The sequence below is a fragment of the Melospiza melodia genome, chromosome 9 (genome assembly GCF_035770615.1).
Source record: "Melospiza melodia melodia isolate bMelMel2 chromosome 9, bMelMel2.pri, whole genome shotgun sequence".
NCBI lineage: Eukaryota > Metazoa > Chordata > Aves > Passeriformes > Passerellidae > Melospiza > Melospiza melodia.
Window position 1 is genome coordinate 11,885,971 of NC_086202.1, and position 19,238 is coordinate 11,905,208.

General features: G+C 40.7%; 2 protein-coding genes across 6 annotated transcripts in view; one reads left to right on the forward strand and one right to left on the reverse strand.

The window, feature by feature from the left end:
- COL17A1 (collagen type XVII alpha 1 chain) overlaps positions 1 to 2,576 on the forward strand; it is a 37,148-nt gene extending 34,572 nt beyond the window's left edge. The window contains exons 53-57 of the mRNA XM_063163259.1: positions 12 to 419; positions 607 to 747; positions 1,321 to 1,383; positions 1,610 to 1,681; positions 1,849 to 2,576. Of these exons, the coding sequence (XP_063019329.1) occupies positions 12 to 419; positions 607 to 747; positions 1,321 to 1,383; positions 1,610 to 1,681; positions 1,849 to 1,898 (734 nt within the window). The 3' untranslated portion in view covers positions 1,899 to 2,576. The remainder of the gene's footprint in view (positions 1 to 11; positions 420 to 606; positions 748 to 1,320; positions 1,384 to 1,609; positions 1,682 to 1,848) is intronic.
- A 219-nt stretch (positions 2,577 to 2,795) lies between these two features.
- SLK (STE20 like kinase) overlaps positions 2,796 to 19,238 on the reverse strand; it is a 49,448-nt gene continuing 33,005 nt past the window's right edge. For 3 of the 5 annotated variants that reach the window (XM_063163249.1, XM_063163248.1, XM_063163253.1), the window contains 10 exons: positions 18,808 to 18,938; positions 18,412 to 18,535; positions 17,969 to 18,148; positions 15,916 to 16,008; positions 12,831 to 12,960; positions 12,467 to 12,591; positions 11,344 to 11,532; positions 10,055 to 10,180; positions 8,409 to 8,522; positions 2,796 to 7,909 (listed from right to left, as the gene is read on the reverse strand). In XM_063163249.1, the coding sequence (XP_063019319.1) occupies positions 7,763 to 7,909; positions 8,409 to 8,522; positions 10,055 to 10,180; positions 11,344 to 11,532; positions 12,467 to 12,591; positions 12,831 to 12,960; positions 15,916 to 16,008; positions 17,969 to 18,148; positions 18,412 to 18,535; positions 18,808 to 18,938 (1,359 nt within the window). In that variant the 3' untranslated portion in view covers positions 2,796 to 7,762. Of the gene's footprint in view, positions 7,910 to 8,408; positions 8,523 to 10,054; positions 10,181 to 11,343; positions 11,533 to 12,466; positions 12,592 to 12,830; positions 12,961 to 14,755; positions 14,828 to 15,915; positions 16,009 to 17,968; positions 18,149 to 18,411; positions 18,536 to 18,807; positions 18,939 to 19,238 lie in introns of all 5 variants that reach the window. The other 2 variants (XM_063163250.1, XM_063163252.1) reach the window with 2 other exon arrangements.

The window sequence follows — 19,238 nt, forward strand, 5'->3', positions numbered from 1 at the left end:
GTATTTTGTAGGTGATGAAGTTCGAAGCTACATCTCAGGACCCCCTGGGCCCCCAGGACCACCAGGACCCAAAGGAGACAGTGGCTTTGTGTCTGGGTCTATGTCTTCATCGTACAATGGGTTACGAGCTTCTGAGCACTTGCACGGAGGATCCCTTGGTGCTGAGGGCTCCCACGGGGGCTCAGTGGGCACAGGCAGCTCTTATGGCAGCTCCATGAGCAGCAGATCCTCTTACCACGCCTCAGTGGGCAGCGATGGCACCTACGATGCCTCCATGGGCACTGCTGGGTCTTTTGATGGGCTGCTGGCAGAGGAGGAATCTCACAGATCATCAGCAGGGTCAAGATCCTACAGCAACTCCTTCACAGGTTCCCTGGATTACAACGAGCTGGCACTGCGTGTGTCAGAGAGCCTGCAGAGTGAGTGCAGTGTCTGCTCATCCTGACCCTCCCCATGCCAGCCTGCTCCTCCACACCCCCTGGGCCTGGTCACACTGTTCCTTTCCCTCTCCTTCCTGCTGTCTACACCTCTCCCTCACACCTTCTGCCTCAGCATGCAGCCACAGTTCTCCCAGAGCTCCTTTCAATGGCATCTTTAATTCCACAGGCCGAGGTATTCTCCAGGACCTGATGTCTTACACAGCACAGGGGCCTGCAGGTCCCCCAGGCCCTCCTGGTCCCCCTGGCATCAGCAAGGTCTTTGCAGCCTATGGCAATGTCACCACAGACCTCATGGACTTCTTCAGAAGTGAGTGACGTTTTGGTTTGGCATTTCTGGCTCATGCATATTAGATCTCCCCGGCCTCTCACAGACCTACTGATCTTGCACAGTGCAAAAGTCAAGGTGCAGACTTGAAGGTGGATGGTCTTTCCATCTCCTTCCTTGCTTGCTGGGAGGTGCAGTCTTATCATTAGGAAGGACATCAGTTTTTCCCACTCTTGGTAGGAAACTCATCCCAAACCCTGAAGGCCTCTGTGCTTACAAGCTCTGTGGCCCATTTTAACATGGCTGGGCTGGCACATGTACAGAAACATGAGCCAGCTGCTCACTCTGCTCTCAGATTCCCCACCCTGAGCATGGGCCAGCTCCAGCCCTAGTGACAGCCAGGACACCCAGAGAGAGTGACACAGCAGTGCTGGTAAAATGACACCACAGCCTGTCCTTGGGACTTTGTTGGGACCAAAACCCTGTTTAGAAACCTCGCTGTCAGTCTAATCCTATCTAACCAAGAGGAATGTCCTTCTAGTGTGACTCACCGCTTCTCTGGGTGGGCAGTGGTTTCTCCCATTCATTCACTCTCTCCTTCATTTCCCTCTCCAGCACATGGTGCCATTCAGGGGCCACCTGGTGAAAAGGGAGAGAGAGGTTATCGTGGACCCAAAGGTAAGGCTTGCCATCCTTTCCCTCTTCAGCCTTGTCAGGGCCAGGAAGCAGCACTGTGACCACAGAGGTCACAGCACAGCTCAAGGTCACACCCTCTCACAGTGAGGGTGGCACCTTCAGGATCTCAGCCAAAACATTGTCCTGATTTGGTGTCCCTTTCCCTGGCCTGTCCCTGTCTGTGGGTCACTTGTGCTGAAGGGCAAACTTGGTCTTCTCATTCCTTCAGGTGACCCTGGGCCAATGGGCCCACCAGGAAGACAAGGGCACAGGGGACCAAAAGGAGAGAAGGGAGAGAAAGGTAGGAACACCTGCCATTCCCAGGAGAGCAGGGCTGACTGTCACAAATGGCACCAGCCCATCCCTGGGAATTGCTGGAAAACACAGCCTCAGTTTTTTGGTTTGGGTCTTTTGTCTTTTTACATGGTCTTTTCAACTAACCCTCCTTTTGATTTTTCTGGTCCCCAGGTGAACAACTGTATGTTGGCAGAAGAAAAAGAAGAGCTGTTGGTGTTTAAGGAAAGAGGTAGCTCAGTTATGCACAGGGCAGCATTCCCAGCAACCTATAGAAAATTAGCCTGAGTCTTCACTGCCTTAATGCTAAAACATCCTCACTGCTCAGCTGACCCCTTAGAGTTGATAGTTCAGATCTGAATGTCTCTTGTGTGTGTCCAGCATGGCCCCAGTGTGGGTGTTTGCTCCTGTTACTGATGTTTGGCTTTGTGCCCCTGAGCTCCCAGGCTGATGGCCTTGGGCTGACAAGGGCTTCCTCTCTCACCTAGTCCAGGCTTCTTGTACTGCTCCCAGATATGTAAAAACCTGGGTTTTTTAACAAGTAGCCAACTATGCAGAAAAAAGAAAACAATCCTGTTGCAGTGTAATGTAATAGCAACACAATCCCTTCCCCACCAAATGCATGGTTTGTCAGGGATCAGATGCAGCCCACAAGGCCCTGTGAAAAACCCTGGCCTTGCACTGCCCTGGGATTCCCTCTCCACAAGCTTTGCCAACCCCAAGTGGAGCCCATTTATAGCAGCACAGTGAGACAGGACACACACAGGGCCAAACCAAAGCACTTTTAAAAGTAATTTGTTCATCTTGTAAGAATATTTTTGTACTTTCTTGTGTTTTTTTTAATTCTGGTAAAAAATAATCTTTAATGTAAACAGCCCAATTAAAGTGTGTTTTTAGCCCCATCCCTGAACTATTGAGGATGGCTGGTCTGTGCTTGCAGGTGGTTGTGGGCAGGGTTAGGCATCTGAGATGGGTCTGAGGTACAGTGGTAAATACAATGGCAATCATGAAATACTTTTATACTCAGTTATTTTAAACATTGTAAATCATCCTGTTCACTCAAACACTTGTACAAATCACTTGTATTTCGCGCAAGTTTTCCAACAACGAAATTGAGGCGATTTCAGCAAACTGTGATTTTATTGTATTTACAGCAGAATTATTACAATATTCTACAGAAAGCCATGAAATCAAATTACTTTGAAAAACAAGACAAAAAACTCCCAAAACCGTTGTATGGCTGCTACTGCAAGTTCACTTCCACAAGCTGTACAGAGACCCTTAGCCAATTATTCATCCATCTCATGATTTTTGGTTGCTTTCCGTAAGGCAAAAATAGCTTGGTTTGCAGTTAACACAAAACATTCAACAAACTGCTGGGAGAACACGAGGGAGGCCGGCGGTGCCTCAGGCGCGTGTTTTGTCACAGGATGCTCCTGCTCTGCTTGGCTTCCTGACAGAAAATGGGGTGACAGTACAACACTGCATGTCCCTTCCTACTTTCTGTTCTTTCCACCATTTTAGGACTGATTCTCATTACCAAAGAAGCTTTACCACCTAATTGTAAGTGTGGAAGACTTTGTGAAATCAGGGCAACCCTGGACTCAGCCACTCCCTTCTTTCAGTCCAGGGAAAGCACATGAGCCCTTTCTCATGGGTTGGGCATGAGCATGCTTTTGCTTAAGGGATTTTCCTCTGGCACCACTGACTGCCCAGATAGATAATGGATGTGCAAAGGAGCTACAAAAAACAAAGCACGAGGACTGAGCTAGAGAAAAGAGATGCAAGACAAGTAAAAGTTCTGTAAAAGAACCACTGTAATTTCCTTTGTCTTCTCCTTCCCTTTATCTGTTCTCATCTTTTACAAAACTGAGAAATGATGGGGCATCCTGGCCTTGGCTTGCCTGTGAACAAGGTTAATTCTCTCTAATCTATCTTCAACTGCTGTGAAGATGGCAGAAGGAGGCTGGGATTGTGAAATTTGCATGGACACATCAACACAAGGAAGTTTCAGAGATCTAGAAGTACAGATTTTGATGTAAAATGATGAGAGTGTAAATGCTAATATTGAACTTATCGACACACTAAACACTCCCCCTGCCCTTTCCTCCAACAACCAGAGTCACTGTCCTCAAACTTGCCTGTCTTCCCCACAGCAGATAAACCAAGAAGCAGTAGATCAGTGGAAGCAACTAGCACCAAGCTTTTTTGTACATTTCAGTTTTCAACAATGATATATTTCTGAGGTCCTGGGAGCTACAGCTGCACAACAGCTCTGAAAATCAGGCTACCTGAAAGTGAACTAAAGTGCCTGAATTTAAACCACCTATTTGAATCTTTCCTATATGAAAGCAAGCTTGAAATACTTGCAAGGCAGATACTATTTCAACTGGAGAATCAGCCTAAACTTCCTATGTGATGCTGTCACAAGACATGGTGTGACAAAAGTGATTTCATTGCTGCTTTGCTTAGCTCTGTCTTAGTTAAGGTGCTATGTTTCCAATTTTTAAGGACAATAATTCAGTAGAATAGAGTTATCATAAAGTCCTCTGGGACAGAAGAATAATTCCTTAAACTATGTGATAGATCAGATATTGAGTACCTGTGAATGCAATTTTAAAAGAATATCAGCTTAAAAGATTACCTGGAAAAAAGGGTGCAGCTCAGACTGAACATCAGTTTTTAATGTGATGTGAAAAATCACTCTGAGTGACTGCTGATGGTCAGGACAGTGCAGCCCTGCCAGCAGGGAATTTGAATTCAGGTGCCAATTCAAATAAAGGTTTTCCTTCATAAGTTGTTTATAAATCAGGACCTACATTATATGAATAACAACTTCAGTATCATATCTTTACATGCTGTGTATAGTTCTCATGTACACACCAGTGACAGCAGAATGCTTGGAGAAGGAAAATGTGTTTTATGGGGATCACAGAGGATCAAATGCTGGAGTATGTCTTCTTCATAAAACAAGCAGGAAAGTTCCCCTGGAACTTCAAAAGATCAAGAGCTGCCACAGCCCATTTTCTGCCTTGTTGGTAACCCCTCAGCCAGAATCTACTAAAAATAGGTAGCAGATGCACCTGAAGACCTTTAGCCCCAGCTCTCCCTGGCTGTCTTAAGCAGTGCAAAATGCACTTTCAGAGCTTGGGAAACACATGGTGTGAGGCTGAGGCCCTGCAGGCAGGTTTTCCATGAGGATCAGTTGTAAACACAGGAGGACAACCCACACGCAGCACTGCAATCCAGGGATTTATTGCCTTTTCTCATTTTCCTGTGGACAGAATTTACAATGTAGTAGAACACAATGGTGAACAAACACTGATTTGTGATCAGCTTTGGAGGAGCGTGTGGGGACAATGAGATCTGCCAAACAGTAAGAATTTGTAAGTAAGTACATTGGCTGCAGAAAATACACTTTACCACCCTGGAGATGGAGCTGCTAACATTCATTAGAGAGGTGACGTGAGATAGTACCAAGATTGGATTTCACATCTCAGGAGATGTCCTTTAGGCCTATGTGAGACTAAATTTAATTTTAATTGAATTTTGTGACACTGATACAATATTGTAACACCTCTCTCACATTCTGCAACACTTAAACCAAATTTTGTCAGTCTAGATGTGTAAGTACCCATGCTAGTTCTTGTTATCACTCAGTGAACATATTTTTGTGCTTGGAATCAATTCTCAGCCCAGTTCACAAGGCTGCAAGCGCTTCACAGGGCTCCCCACCTGGAGACCTGAGCAAGGCTTCCATCACCACATCTGATCCCTCACTTCATCCCAGAGCTCAGTTACAGTTATTTGTGCAATTTACAATGAGATCAGATTGCAGGGCCTGTGTGAAAAGGATCTTCAGATAAAAGATGTAAGAGATTCAGACAGAGGTAAACAGAATGCCATTACATATTAGCAATGTATCACTGAAACGACCAAAAACGTAAGGAGAAGATTATTAACATTTCCCTGTGAGGATTCAATGGAGATGAACGTAGACATAATCCAGAGGAGGAAATCTGCCTGCCCTGCCTACTCCCCAGGTAAAGCACTGAGCCTACTTCATATGAAATTGCAAACAAATTCTGTTAAATAGAGATGAAGATTATTTAATGTTACCTTAGTAACAGTCAATTTATGAAGGTGGAGCTTAAAAAGCAAAAGGTCTTCAAAGACTTGTTTCTCCCTACTAAACAAACAATTCAAAAAACTTTGCATTCAGCAACAAAGAACATTCTAGAGATATGGTGTGTGAATTTACAACACTACACAATACACATTTAAAATAATAAAATGCCAGAAATGAAGGCTAGCTATTAAAGTAATTATGCTACCAAAAAGTTACAAAATTTAAATTAAAACATGCATTTTCCAATTTTCTTTTTACTGTGCTGTAAATTAAGTGTCTTCATTGAGAAGATACTGGTTCAACGTCCAAGGATTTCAGCATCCAAGGTTTCAACCACAGCTGATTAAAGTCCTATGTTAATTTCTGAGTTCATTGCCATGCAGCAACACTGTTCCCATGAAATGAACGCCATGGAATGGGCATCAGTTGCACAGTCAAAGCAAGCAAACAAAACGGGTGCAGTTGATGCCCAAAAATATCAGAGAACATCAGGCCTCAAAAGACAGAAAGCAAATACTATTTTACAAATGGAGCTCCAACATACCCAAGTACAGGCTGTAACACTGCCTTGATATGACTCAACCTCCATCCACCAAAAGGAGTGCAGCAAAAGTGACCTAATACAGCTGTATTTCCCTACCCTGCTATAGGAGACACAGTTCAGATTTCCCACTACAGATCAGTCAGGCAAATAACTTATGGTACATCTAGGAACTCAAAAAAAACCTGCCTATGTTAGTAGGTGGCGACACAAAAGCAAAACACCCAGCTTCATAAAGGAGTTTGTCTGTATATTTAACTTAAATCTTTCCTTAAAATAAAATGACTACAATAAAAAAAAAAAAATGAAACTAACACTTCTAGTGAAATCAGACTTTAGCCATGGTTATTTATAAATATGACCATCCACCTCCACTTCTGTGATGGAGTTCAAATGAACAGACTTTGGTAAGAACAGAACAATGGCTCTACCCATTCCAGGTACAGTTAGAGAAACCACGTGCATTTTGCACACCACTTTCTAAAAAATACATTCTACAGTTTTTTAATTTGTAGAACTAACCACCTGTATGTAATAGCTAAAGAAAATAATAAACTGTGCATTTTAAAGTTAGCATTTCTTTCACCTTTACATATTTTAGTGCAAAATATTTTAGGGTGAGGATTTACAACAAAAATGGCAGTAGCAGCAAGAAATCTTGTTTTGTACAGTAACAGCAACGCTAAGGAGTTTTGTGTTTTTAAATGACAAAACAGTATCCTGTTGCCAGGATCAGCATATCTAAGTGTTTCAGGCACTGTATTAATTAAACTAGCACCCCATTTCATTATGGAACTAATGGACAAAACATGTCATGGAGATCAGCTCAGTTTAATTTATGCCAGAGGTTTCTTTCGAAAGAAATTGCAAAGGCTTTTGCTTTTGCCAATTGTGTTTGAACAGAAGGGTTTGTTTTTCTGATTACTGGCATGTTCTTAGTAATTAGTTTCAGTCCTTGCCATGAAGACACTGCTCACATTATAAAAATTTTAAACCTCTCATGGCAGTTTCAATTGTGGAATTCTCTCATGGAGAAATCTGATGCTTAAAAACACAGTAGCAGAACTAATATTACACAATTTAAGTGTTCAGATGAGAAACCATTTTTTTATGATGAGAAAGAGCATAATTAATATTTCAGGCTTAAAGTCAAAACCATAGGTAATGTACTTTTAGAGACTGGGATAAAAAGCCCACTTAGTCTTGAAACATCTGAAGGACGTAACAATACCACTGTACACCAACACTTGGTTTGTTTCTTCTATTTAGGGGAGTGAAGAAAGCGCTCCTGACACTGATTGTCTCCACTGAAAACAAGACAGGCGAGGTCCCCGATGTTCATACGCCGCGGGTAAGTCGGGTTAGACCGTAAAGAGGGAGAATTCCAAACACCAAAAATCCTCCAGAAGTTCCCAGAGTTATGACCCAGTGGAGTGAAGACTGGGGATTGGGTAGAATTTGGAAATCCGGCTTTGTGTTGAAGGATTAAGGCATTCGGATTCTCCAGTCATTTTAAAGAAAACTTCCTGTTCCTGCAGTTTTCTGGCAAATTCTTCTTCCAGCATCTAAAACCAAAATCAGATTGTCACAGGATTAACAAGGCAAAGTACAAGAAACCCATTACTATGGAGACATTTTGTCTGATCAGTCTCTGAACCGTGTGAAACTCTACTGCGTTCCCTTTTAAAATAAAATAATCCCCCCCAAGACCAACCTCCACCACCAGCTATATGTCTGCTATATATCACTCAATTTTTGCAGTAACCTACTGGCTTCTGAAATAAATTGCCAGCCTCAGATTTTCCTCCAGCTAAGTTTTCCCTGCAAACCTGCACACATGCTGCAGGTGGGAGCCCTGCAAAGAGGCTGGTAACACCCAGCCTGTTTTGGTGCACCTGCCCTTTGCTCAGCTTATGCAATTTTTAAACATCTTTTATTATACAGTGAACTGCAACAGCTTTGTATGGCAGCTTGACTCTCCTCCTCTGCAATACTTTTGTACTGTCTGTATTTTCTAGATCAAACCCTTGATAATTGCCTGACTCATGAACTGCTCCCATTTACCTTTTTTCTTGGTCTCAATTTCTCTCTCCATTCCTTCAGTTCTTGACTGTGCTCTTCATCCAGCTCTTTTAACTTCTGCGTCTCATGCTCAACCAGTAGATGGCATTTTTCATTCTTAAAACAAGATAATCCTTATGTAAAACTAATTCAGATTAGGCAACTCAACATTTGTACAGTGACATATGTTGTCCTAATTCTTTCTAATTAGCTTATTCCGTGTAAATAGTGACGTGAATAATTACAAGATGAAAGTATGTTACAAGGCTGTGTTTTCAAAAGCTGATCTTTCCATCAGAGCCAATTGAGATAAGAAACACTCATAAATCCAAATACACTGCTGAGCATCATTAAGGCAGCTGCTGAGAGTGTTACTCAAAATTGTGTTTCACTGCCTAATGATGCTTTTCAAGGTCATGCAGCATTTCTGCTTTGCTTTTTAAAGATAGTCTGTATAATTTATTAAAACCAATTACATTAAAAAGGAAGCTGTTTTTTGGAAATATTTCAACTCTTGGTGCCAAGAGCTGAGACAAACAAATGGAGCTTAGAGAAGAGACAAAGGTGGTTGCAGAAGCAGCCTCAAAATTGCCCTATGATAAGGCTCAAATCACACCTCAGCTTCACATTTCTCTCAGTAAGGTACCCCGGCATCTGCCTCACTTTCAGAGGACTTTTGAAGCATGACAAGAAAAAAATCAATTATTTGGCTTCAAGTCTCTGCACTTTTTTAAGAGCAGTTGGGGATGGTTGTGTTCCTAGGGTTCCAGTCCCAAATGGGTCTGATGCAGAGTACAGAACCACAGCAACACAAACAACAAGCACTTGACTAGACCTGAGTGCAGCAAGTGCCAGTTTTCCTTGTGAAGCTCAGAGCAGCCCTAATCTGCTGTATTTTACTGCAGCTGAAACTCTCACAAGGCTCCCACGGTACTTGGGGATTTACTGGGGCATATTAGTGGCACAGCCAGGGACTGTTTTTGCAGGATGTAAGAAAGTGAATAGAGTAGAATGAGCTTCATTGGTCCTTGCATGATTTCTCTAAGCAAAGGTTATCAGCAGGTGATCATTTAATGCTTTAAAACTTGCCTTGTGTCCCTGAAACTGGGAAAAGCTGATTTAACAGAAAAGGAGATCTGGCCTCTGGTATCCAGCAGAAACTTTAACAAAATGCATACCAAAAGAGACAAATCAGAGCTCCTTATCACAAGAAGAGAATTCCTTCTAAGTACCTTCCAGAAGCTCACATGCAAGTGGCAGCACTTGGTAAAAACCTCCTATTCCTGCAGTATTGCTGCAAACTTCTCGTGGGTAATGCCTGGTGCTGCCTACCTCCGTTCTGATTAATGACACTCTAGCAAAATCAAGTTAAAAGGCAATGCTGCCTACAGAAAATAGCCCTGGGAACTTGACAGGTATTCCAGAAGTGATCATCTGCTTCTGGTTCATACTCTTCTTCGTTTAAAATGATTACTCATAAATTGATGGGAAGATATGAATCGGGCAGAACAGTGCACTGCAGGCCTTTGAAAACAAAGCTGAAAAAACTATACAGTAAAAATTAAGGAAAGGTGTTTCTGCTTTGCCTGCATCTGGTATTAACTTAAGTCTTCTCACTGAATGGTCATTTAATATCATCTATTTTTAACCTGTAACTGATGCAGTTCCCTGATGTTTGCTTCACACTGCAACTGAAGGTCCCGCATTTGGTTTTCATGTTTCTGATGCTGCGCCAGTCTCTCATTCTTCTGCCTCTTTTCTTCTTGAACAGCAAACTAAAATTAAAAATAAGACATTATTTATATTGTGCCTCTGAATAAAACTGTTTGCATGAGTCAAAGAACTGCATCTAATAGAATGAACACATACTGAGAAGAACAGTTCTAGAAGATTTAAGCAGTAATTTTCTCTATTTTTTCTTTTTAAAATTCTTACAAAGGAAGTTCTGTACAGTTTTAATTCCATTTCTCTGTCTGCACTCTGATTTTTCCTTAAAACGCAGCACATTTCACTTCCAGATTCCTGAAATTACCTCCCTCTGAAGCTGTGACACAGCAGTCCAGCTGCAAGCATTGGTTTAGGCTGGTGTTAAACAGCTACAGGAGACCATATTTTCCACATTTGTCATCCTTCCAGTGCTCACCGTATGAAACCATGATTTGTGACTGTGGTGCACTGGAAAGCAAACCTCTCAACCTCTGCACAGCATTCCCTTTTAAAGAATGAGTGAATACCTACAGCTTTAGTTCAAAAGCTCACAAAAATCAAGCATCCTTAAAAATGTTTCACAGAATCACAGAACAGTTGAGGTTGGAAGGGACCTGCAAAGATCAACCTCCCTACTCAAAGCAGGGTCACCAGGAAGAGGCTGTGCAGGACTGTGTCCTGTTGGGTTCTGAGCATTTCTACAAGCTCTCTGCACAACCTGCTCCAGTGTTTGACCATCTTCCCACTACAAAATATTTTCTCATGTTGAAGCTGGATTTTCTGTATTTCAGTTGTGGCTGCTGCCTCTCACCCTGTCACTGGGCACCACTGGGAAAAGTCTGGCTCCACCTTCTTTGCTCCCTCTGTTGGGTACTTATACACATGGCTAAAACCCTCCTGAGCCTATTCTCCTCCAGGCTGCAGCATCCCAGGTACCCCAGGTGGCTCCTTGTGTAACAAGACACTTGAGTCTCTCAGCCATCTTCTTCAAGGCCCTTTGCATGACTCACTCAATAAATCTGTGTCTGACTTGTACTGCTAAGCCCAGGGCTGGACCCAGCACTTCAGAAGAGGCTCACCAGAGCAGCAGGGAAGGATGATTTCCTCTAACCCCATCCAGTGCATCAGCCCAGTTTGGTACCATGTGAGAACGCATGAGAGTGCACTCTATTTCATCCTCACATTCAGCATTTACACTATTAAAACTATTAAATATTAATTTATTAATTACCTGCTTAATTTTTTCACGATCTTGGTCTGGAGAAGCAAATGAATTGATCCTTAAACTTTTCTTAAACATGGCCATGCGGGTCTTTGCTTCACTTCGTTGGATTTTAGGCAGTCTTGCTCTTTCCTGAGTTTGCTTGTTCTTTAACTCCTCTATAAGGCGTTGATTATACCTCTGCATTTGTTCTGTTTCCTGAAATGTTAACCATGTGGAAATATTACACAGTAGCTGTGATGTTATACAGTGTGCATCTCTTTTCAATAATAAGTCTCTGGTGTGACTCAGTGCCTGTCAGCAGAAACCATTCCCAGTCCCAGGAGTAACAGTGGGGAGGAGAGGCTTCTTGCAGAGAGCTCTGGATCTTGCCCAACCCAAAGAAAATTCTCTAATAAATGTAAATGCACATATATTTTACCAGCGCTTACTCAACTCCTGCACTGCCTTTTACAAAGCCTGTTATTCAAAAGGAGAAACTCCTTTTTGTGTAACTGAACTTCTGGGCTACAGCTGTGGAGGGGGCAGTTTGCTTAAAAAAACTGGGGAAAACAACAGTCTACATGGGACAAATCAGAGTGGACAGAACAAGCCTTCAGTGGAGGCTGCTCATGCTCTGATCACCAAGAGATCCTCAAACAACTCTCTCCTGGTTTACAGTTTCAGAAATTGAACTATTTGCTTTTGTGTATTCTATAAAAACCAAAATGCCTAGTGGAAAATAAGGATTTAGCTATAAAGAGACAGTTGTCAGCTACTTGCCCAGAAGCTAATCCAGTTCATTCTGCTCATTTAATTCCAGGATTATTTACTTCTGAGCAGATTTGCTTAAACACAAATCAAAATTGGTTTTGGTGGATAAGCAGAATTTGGTATTTTTTATAGTAAAAGACTGATGTTGTGGTTGGTTGGTGGGCGTTTTTTTTTAAGAATCAAAAGGGAAAATATCATAATTTGTACTTCTGTATATTACTAAGGTAAGATTTTTTTTAAATTTCAACAGAGCATATAACATCTTCAAAATACTTATCTGGGTCTTGCCTGTGCAAACACTGGGGAAAGATCGTAAGATTACTTGATAAAAAAAATTGATTTACAATACACAAAAGAAAATGTCAAAGTCAACACTAACTTTTTCATGCCTCTTAAGCAGCTGGTGCCTCTGCATGAAGTACTGATCCTTGAGCTGCTGCTTGAGGAGCTGGTGTTTCTCCTGTAGGTGCCGCTCCTCCAGCTCCCAGAATGCAGCTTCACGAGCTGGAAAACAGAGAAAGGTTGGTTCAGGAATTGCAGTCCTACCCCATACTTCCCAACCTCCTAGTGTATGTTCAGAAGTGGCCTAAAAATGCATTTTAAAAACAATGCTCCTTCATAGCAAATGAAACAGCATTTTGTTACAGTTCTAGATTGGTCATGAAATTTTTGATTTCATAAAGCAAAGAAAGAGCATTGTTTCACTAAAAACCAGTGCCTGTTTCCAAGGAAGTGCTGGGTACCTCTCATGAGCTGCTGTTTGTTGTTGAGGCAGTCTCGTTCAATAGTGGCCAGTTCTGTCTTCTGCTGCTGAATTATTTTCTTCAGAGATGCATCCAGTTCTTGTTGCTGTTTCTGCACAAACTCCTGCTCCTGGTAAAAACCAATAGAAGTAAATTAAATTGGGTTCTTCTAACCATAATACATGTTAACGAAACTCCCAGTCCTCTCAGCATTAGCTATATATGAAAACAAATACATCTATGAAAGTTTGAGCTAGGGTGCCTTGGCTATCAAATTATCCATCTTTTGTATTTTCTGTGTACAGTGTAGGTAAGAGCATATTCATGTTTAAATAATACAGAAATAAGACCAAAGGAAACAATCTAGCCAGTCATCTGCAACTCATTCCATCTCTTGTCTCCTCAGAACAAGCTGCACGTTCAGAGCTAGCAAAGACAATACTCAATATAAAGCTGATCTCATTCTAAAACGGGTTAATTATTCATGTAGGTAAGAAAATAAAGGTATGTATGGTTATTCTGCTTTGAGTGATTAGCTAAAGCCTATTTATTTACACAGTTGGGTTTCAGATCTGTGTGGTTTATCTTATCCTTGGGGCAGGCTGTTGAGACTGGGAGTTCTGCAGGACCACTGTGCAGACACCCCATGGTTCTGCAGGGGTGTAACCTGCTCACACCTGAGCTGAGCTGGCTCCTCACAAAGGGATTTATAACCTGCATCTTCCCATTATCCAGGGGCATCACTGTTACATCCCATCATGAAAAGCAGACAGCACTGAGTCCCCCTCCCATGCCCCACGACCTACTGCTGCCTTTCTTCTTTGCAACCATTAAAAACCACAGCTATGAGCATGCAAGCATGCACATACACACACACACACACACTCACACCTGCCTTAAAACAAGAAATTGAACCAGATGCTTATAGCATGATATCAAGGCCAAAAGAAAGAACAATGCCAGAGCCAAGGTGGGCTGCTCAAATCCATAACAAATGGAATTAATGTTCATTAAAAGTACCTTTTATTTTGACAAAAAAAAATCCTGGTTTTCATCTTTACATAAAGTTATTCATAGATGAGGCTTTCTTGTCTCAGGGTACAAAAAGAACTGGAAGGTGATGTCTGTAAATTAAGTCAGACACACCTAACCGAATTTATAGAGCGACAAAAAATCCTGGTTTTTCCCTTTATACCTGAAAAAGTTAAAAAGACTACTACAAATTGAATATTCTGAGGGTGTAGACACATAATCAACACAGTGTTTAATCTGCAGGGAGATTTTTGATTTGGAGGGAGTGGGGGAAAGCTGTTCTAGTGTAGAACATGGTCATGGTCAAAAAGTGATTATGCTTGAGCTTTACACATTTAATCATCTAAATATCATTGCTGCTCTCTACAGAGTAACTCTTATGAAGTTATACCTGCTAGTGCTGTAAGATAAACTAGGCAATCTCAGGAAATACCCTGCCCTTTCCACTTCTCACATCTACTCAAGTATCACATAAAATGAATGTCACTGACTTTACTAAAGAATGTGTTGGGTGGTTTAAAGGCAGACAGTGCAAGGCAGCCAACCTTTTTCAAAGTACCACTTGGTTATGCCCCGTATCTTAAAATAAACTCAAACATCTTTAAAATACATGGTTTCACTGCACACACAGAATACAAGTCACACAATGTTTCTCACATGTGCTGAACAAGTGTCATGTTGCATGTGTGAAGCCTCAGTGTCTCGCTCAGACTGAGTAACTACTGTCTTTTGGAACTTTGACAATGGATAGTGCACAATTACCCAAATTGGTGCTAACCAGTTTGGAGACAGCAGTGACATTGATCAGCACATATGAGCAGAAAGAGAAGAAAAGACACACATCTGGAAAATTAGAAAGATAAACTTGCACTGTGTTGCATTTTAAGACTTACATCCTGCATTTGTGCGTTGAAAAGCGTACATGAAGACAACTGAAAAGACTGAATCATAACCTGAGCAACACCCTGTGGGACACAATGTAATTGTGTGTCATAATATAGTGAAAGGTATTCCTATTCTTAAAAAAGGGAAGAAATGAGATCTGCTGTACGTTAGTAAGAAACATTTGAAATGTCAAGGCTAATCACACAAGTAGATGCTGATGGAAGTTCTAGATATTCTAAAACTAAGCAGCTGCACCTTATTTAGCACTTGTCATTCCAAGTAAGGATATTTCACACTTAAAATCTTCTTTCACCTCTCTTCAGCAAATTGAAAGCAGCAAAGGAAATTAACCATGTCTCTACAAATACTATGAAAAATTAGATTTTTGTTTCCTTAAAAAGTTTAAAGACAGATATCTTTGGTATGGGGAAAGTGCTGCAACTCAATCACCTTCTATCCTGGGAATTAAACACATAATGGAATAAAGTTGCTATTATTTTATACTAGGTCACTCACATAAACATTTAATCTTTAAGTTACTCAATTCAAACCTGCACTGCTGTGGTTCAAATTCACCCTGTACAAACTGTGGCCATCACAAAGCCAGTATTTTTCTGAAATACTAGCCCTCTTTCTAGCTGGGTCATAGAAAAGCATCAAGTCTGAAGGCATGAAATCACAGATGATGTTTTATAAAGTTTCTATACACCTACACTTTGACATTTAAATAACATTTTACCTAATCTGTTCTGCTCCTATAAACAAGATGTCTCATGCTTACATATTAGATACATTTTCCTCCTCTGCATTTGTGTAGTTCAAAACTTCCTCCTGACTATAACCTTTAAAATTTGAAGGACCCATGGAGTACTTACCACTCATAAAAGCACTGTAAATAAACGTGCTGTAGAAAAATACCATTCTTTTTCAGTAGAGCACACAAAATCCTACACTTGACAGTACAAACCTGGCAACCGCTGCCACATTTCTACCCAGTTAAGTCTAAGATGGGAGTCTAAGACATGGGAGTACTTGAAGAAAGAGCAGTTTGTAGGGTTAGTTTGAGTTAAGTTCCATATTCACTCAACAACAACAAGAGGTGAAAACATCAAGCTGTGTGAATACTGCTGCCTTTTGTATTTTAGTAGCTTGAAGCTGCCATTGTTACCTGAGCATGCTGGCTTTGTGCAAGCTCCTCTTTCTTGCGTTTCATGAGCTCTTTTCTCAGCTCTTTTGGTGCTTTCTCCACTTCACATAAAACCTACAGTGTATATAAGCATGCAGAAGGTGGCGAAAAGAACACTTTGTCTACCCACGGCAAGCACTACTGTGAATATAGGGACATGCAGGTCAAGCACTAGAGGTAGTGGAAGCATGCATTGCTTCAGTGGCAGGGATGTTAGTTTAGTGAAAGAGCTTAATGAAAAGAGAAGGAACAATAGGTGCTTTATGCATGCCAGCAGTGCAGAGAGGAGGGATGTGCCAGCGCTTTTTGCATGCAAATGCTGCCCAGTGCTCTCAGAAATGGCAGTGCCTCGCTTGTGCTTCCATGCAGCTGCCAGAAGAGTCAATAGTTAAGAAAACCACCACCTGCAAAAGTGGTATTTTCTTGACTCACTATGGCAAAAGGACTACAGAGTATGTTACATCACATAAAGCTGTGAAAAATGGTTGGAAGCTTAAAATAACTTCCATTGAAACGTCGTTATTTCTGACACTGTCTCTAACCTGAATTTACAAGATGCCATTATTAGTGTCTCTGACCATAAATGACATCTACACAGCTTATGTCTTCAAAATAATCATACAAGCAAACAAAATATTATTTGGTTGTGTTTGGTTCTGAAGAATTTAAAGCGAAACCCACCAATAAATAAGAGTGTTTTCAGGAAACTTTTTGTGACACGTACGCTGGGATGGAACGTGTTTCAGTACACGGTGAATTAGACAAGATTAGCAGAAAGATTCTAAATATAACCTGGCTAAATCAAGTGACTATTAATCTGTTAATTTGCTGATGAGTTTTGTTTTTCAGAATTACAAAAATGTAGCATTGTACACTCCAATATAACATGGACAGTTTTAGAGCAGCAGCTGCATTTTCCTTCAAACTGTACATCGCCTTTTTAAGCTTTAAACACAAAAGTATGCACCCAGAGACAAATGCCTGTTTGTTTAATAGTGGAAGCATCATCAGAAAACAGAGTCCAAATCACCACATGCTATTCCTATGTCCATGAAAGAACTGCTTTTAGCTCAGAGCAATATGTCAAATTCCCCCACTTTCCCATGTAGAACCCAATCACCAGTGAACAGAGAGAGACTCAAAATGCAAGAGGTACCGCAAAAGAAGAAAAATTGTTATTTACATATGGGCATACAATTCAAACTAAATACAACTTATATTTCAATGCACATTTGTGCTACAGGATCATTCTATGCAAAAGCACTGACAGTTCAGCTTTCTAAAGAAATCTCTGAGTCTAGTAACTATCAGAGCAAACACTAGAGCCGTTTATATAAAAAGGGGCACTACCCAATTGAACCAAAAATGAAATAAAACAGCTTTTAAGATGCAAAATCCATATGGAAACATATCACCTTTTCTTAAGCCAATGCAAGTAAATTATTGCACCAGTTGTCAGTGTCAGTCTTTTTGCCTTAACAGTATGACATTTATGAAATTAACTATAAAAGATTTTAGGTTATCCAGACTTCTCTCTCCTGGCTTTCTTTTTTGAACTAACAAACCAAATTCATATTATTGCTGTCAATTCATATAAAGAAATTCTAAAAAAATTACAGCACACATTCAATAAAAAAAATCTAAAAAAAATAACAAAAACGAAACAAAACTGAAATTATTGTCTTTGAAATTCTAATTTATTAAGTATTTACTAAGTAACTATAGCTGGGATTTTTTCATAGTCTTTATGAAAATACTTTTTCTTGATTTAGTACTTGAGAGGAAATATTAAATGTTCTGTGAAAAACAAAATCTTCTAACTTGATGATGTTTTCTAGATGAAATCAATACCTCAAGCTTCCTGTCAGCTGTTTGTATTTCACTTTAGGCAGTCAAACAAGAAACACAATTCTGACTGGTAGTGACACTTCCAAAATTTAGGATAGCACAAGTTTGACAAGGCTTCTGGGAGACCTAATCTCAACTGTTTGCTATGCTTATACTCCTTATTTTCTATATTGGCATCGTCTCTTACCTCTTTTTTTTTGTTTTTCAGCACATTCTGGAATTTGGACAATTCCTTCTCCTGCTCAGCCTTGATGCGCTTTGCTTCATCCCGTAAGCGATTTGTGTGCTCCTGCTCCAGGCGCTCGATCGTCTGCTTCTGCTGCTTCTCCAGGTTCTCTATCTCCTGATCATACTGTCGCTTTTTACTCTGTAAAAATTATTTGGTACCTTTTTTTAGAAAGCTAAGTCCTGTTAAATGAAGTGCTATAGCAAGGAAGGGCCATGATGGATTGTTGTGGCAGCAAGCCCCCACACAAGCTGGGCACCCCACAATGGCAGATATTGCCTTTATTTAAGAATAAAGGCTACGCTAGAGCCATCATGGCAGGAAACACCTGATTGCTCTTAGCACTATTCTGCCTTCTCCATCAAGATGTCATATTTTAAGAGCACCAAAATGCAGAAACTCACTGTCATTTCCTGTTCAAAACGTCTGAACATCTGCTCTCGCTGCTGCAGAAGCTTATTGCTGAGCTGCTGTTGGGCTCTCTGCTCCTCTTTCTGAAGAAGTCTCAGCTCTCTGAGCTCTTGACGCCTAAGAAGGACAAAGAACATAATACTGAGGGGAAAACAAAAGAAGTGCAAAATGACAAGAGATGAAAAGGATCATTAACAACTTGGGCCCAGTAAAACTATTTTGAACTGATTGTCTTAATAAGAAACATTTTATATTCACTTCTACAAAAAAAAAAGTAAATTTATCCCCAAATATGACTGAAATAAGATCATTAGCCCCCTTGTTTTATTCAAAGAAAAAAAAATATCAGCTGCTAACCTCTTGAAAATTTGACTTTTAGAAACACTTACCGTAGAAATCGCATTTCTTCACTTTTTGAATCATTTTCAGTAACTATTTTTGACGTGGTTACACTCACTTCTACTCCATCAACAACAAACTTCCGAGTTTTCTTTAACGTTTTCTTCTGCCTTCTAGTTTCCTAAATTAAGCATTGGTAAGTTGTTATGTATTTATTTAGGTTATATTCTTTTTCCCTTTTTTCTTAATACTGAATTATATCAAATACTTCTGGAAATGTCTTCTATGCAGTAATCAAGAGCCCTTCTCACTTACCAGGTGCCTCACTAATCAAGTGAAAATTTGAAAAATTCCAATAAACTGAAACTTTCTAGTAAGGGAAGGAAAACTGCAATTATTGATTATCCCAAGTACCAGAAGAAAAAAAATTAAGCCAGAAACTCTGAAGAGAACTGATGCAGTTTTATTTTCAAGAGTTGAG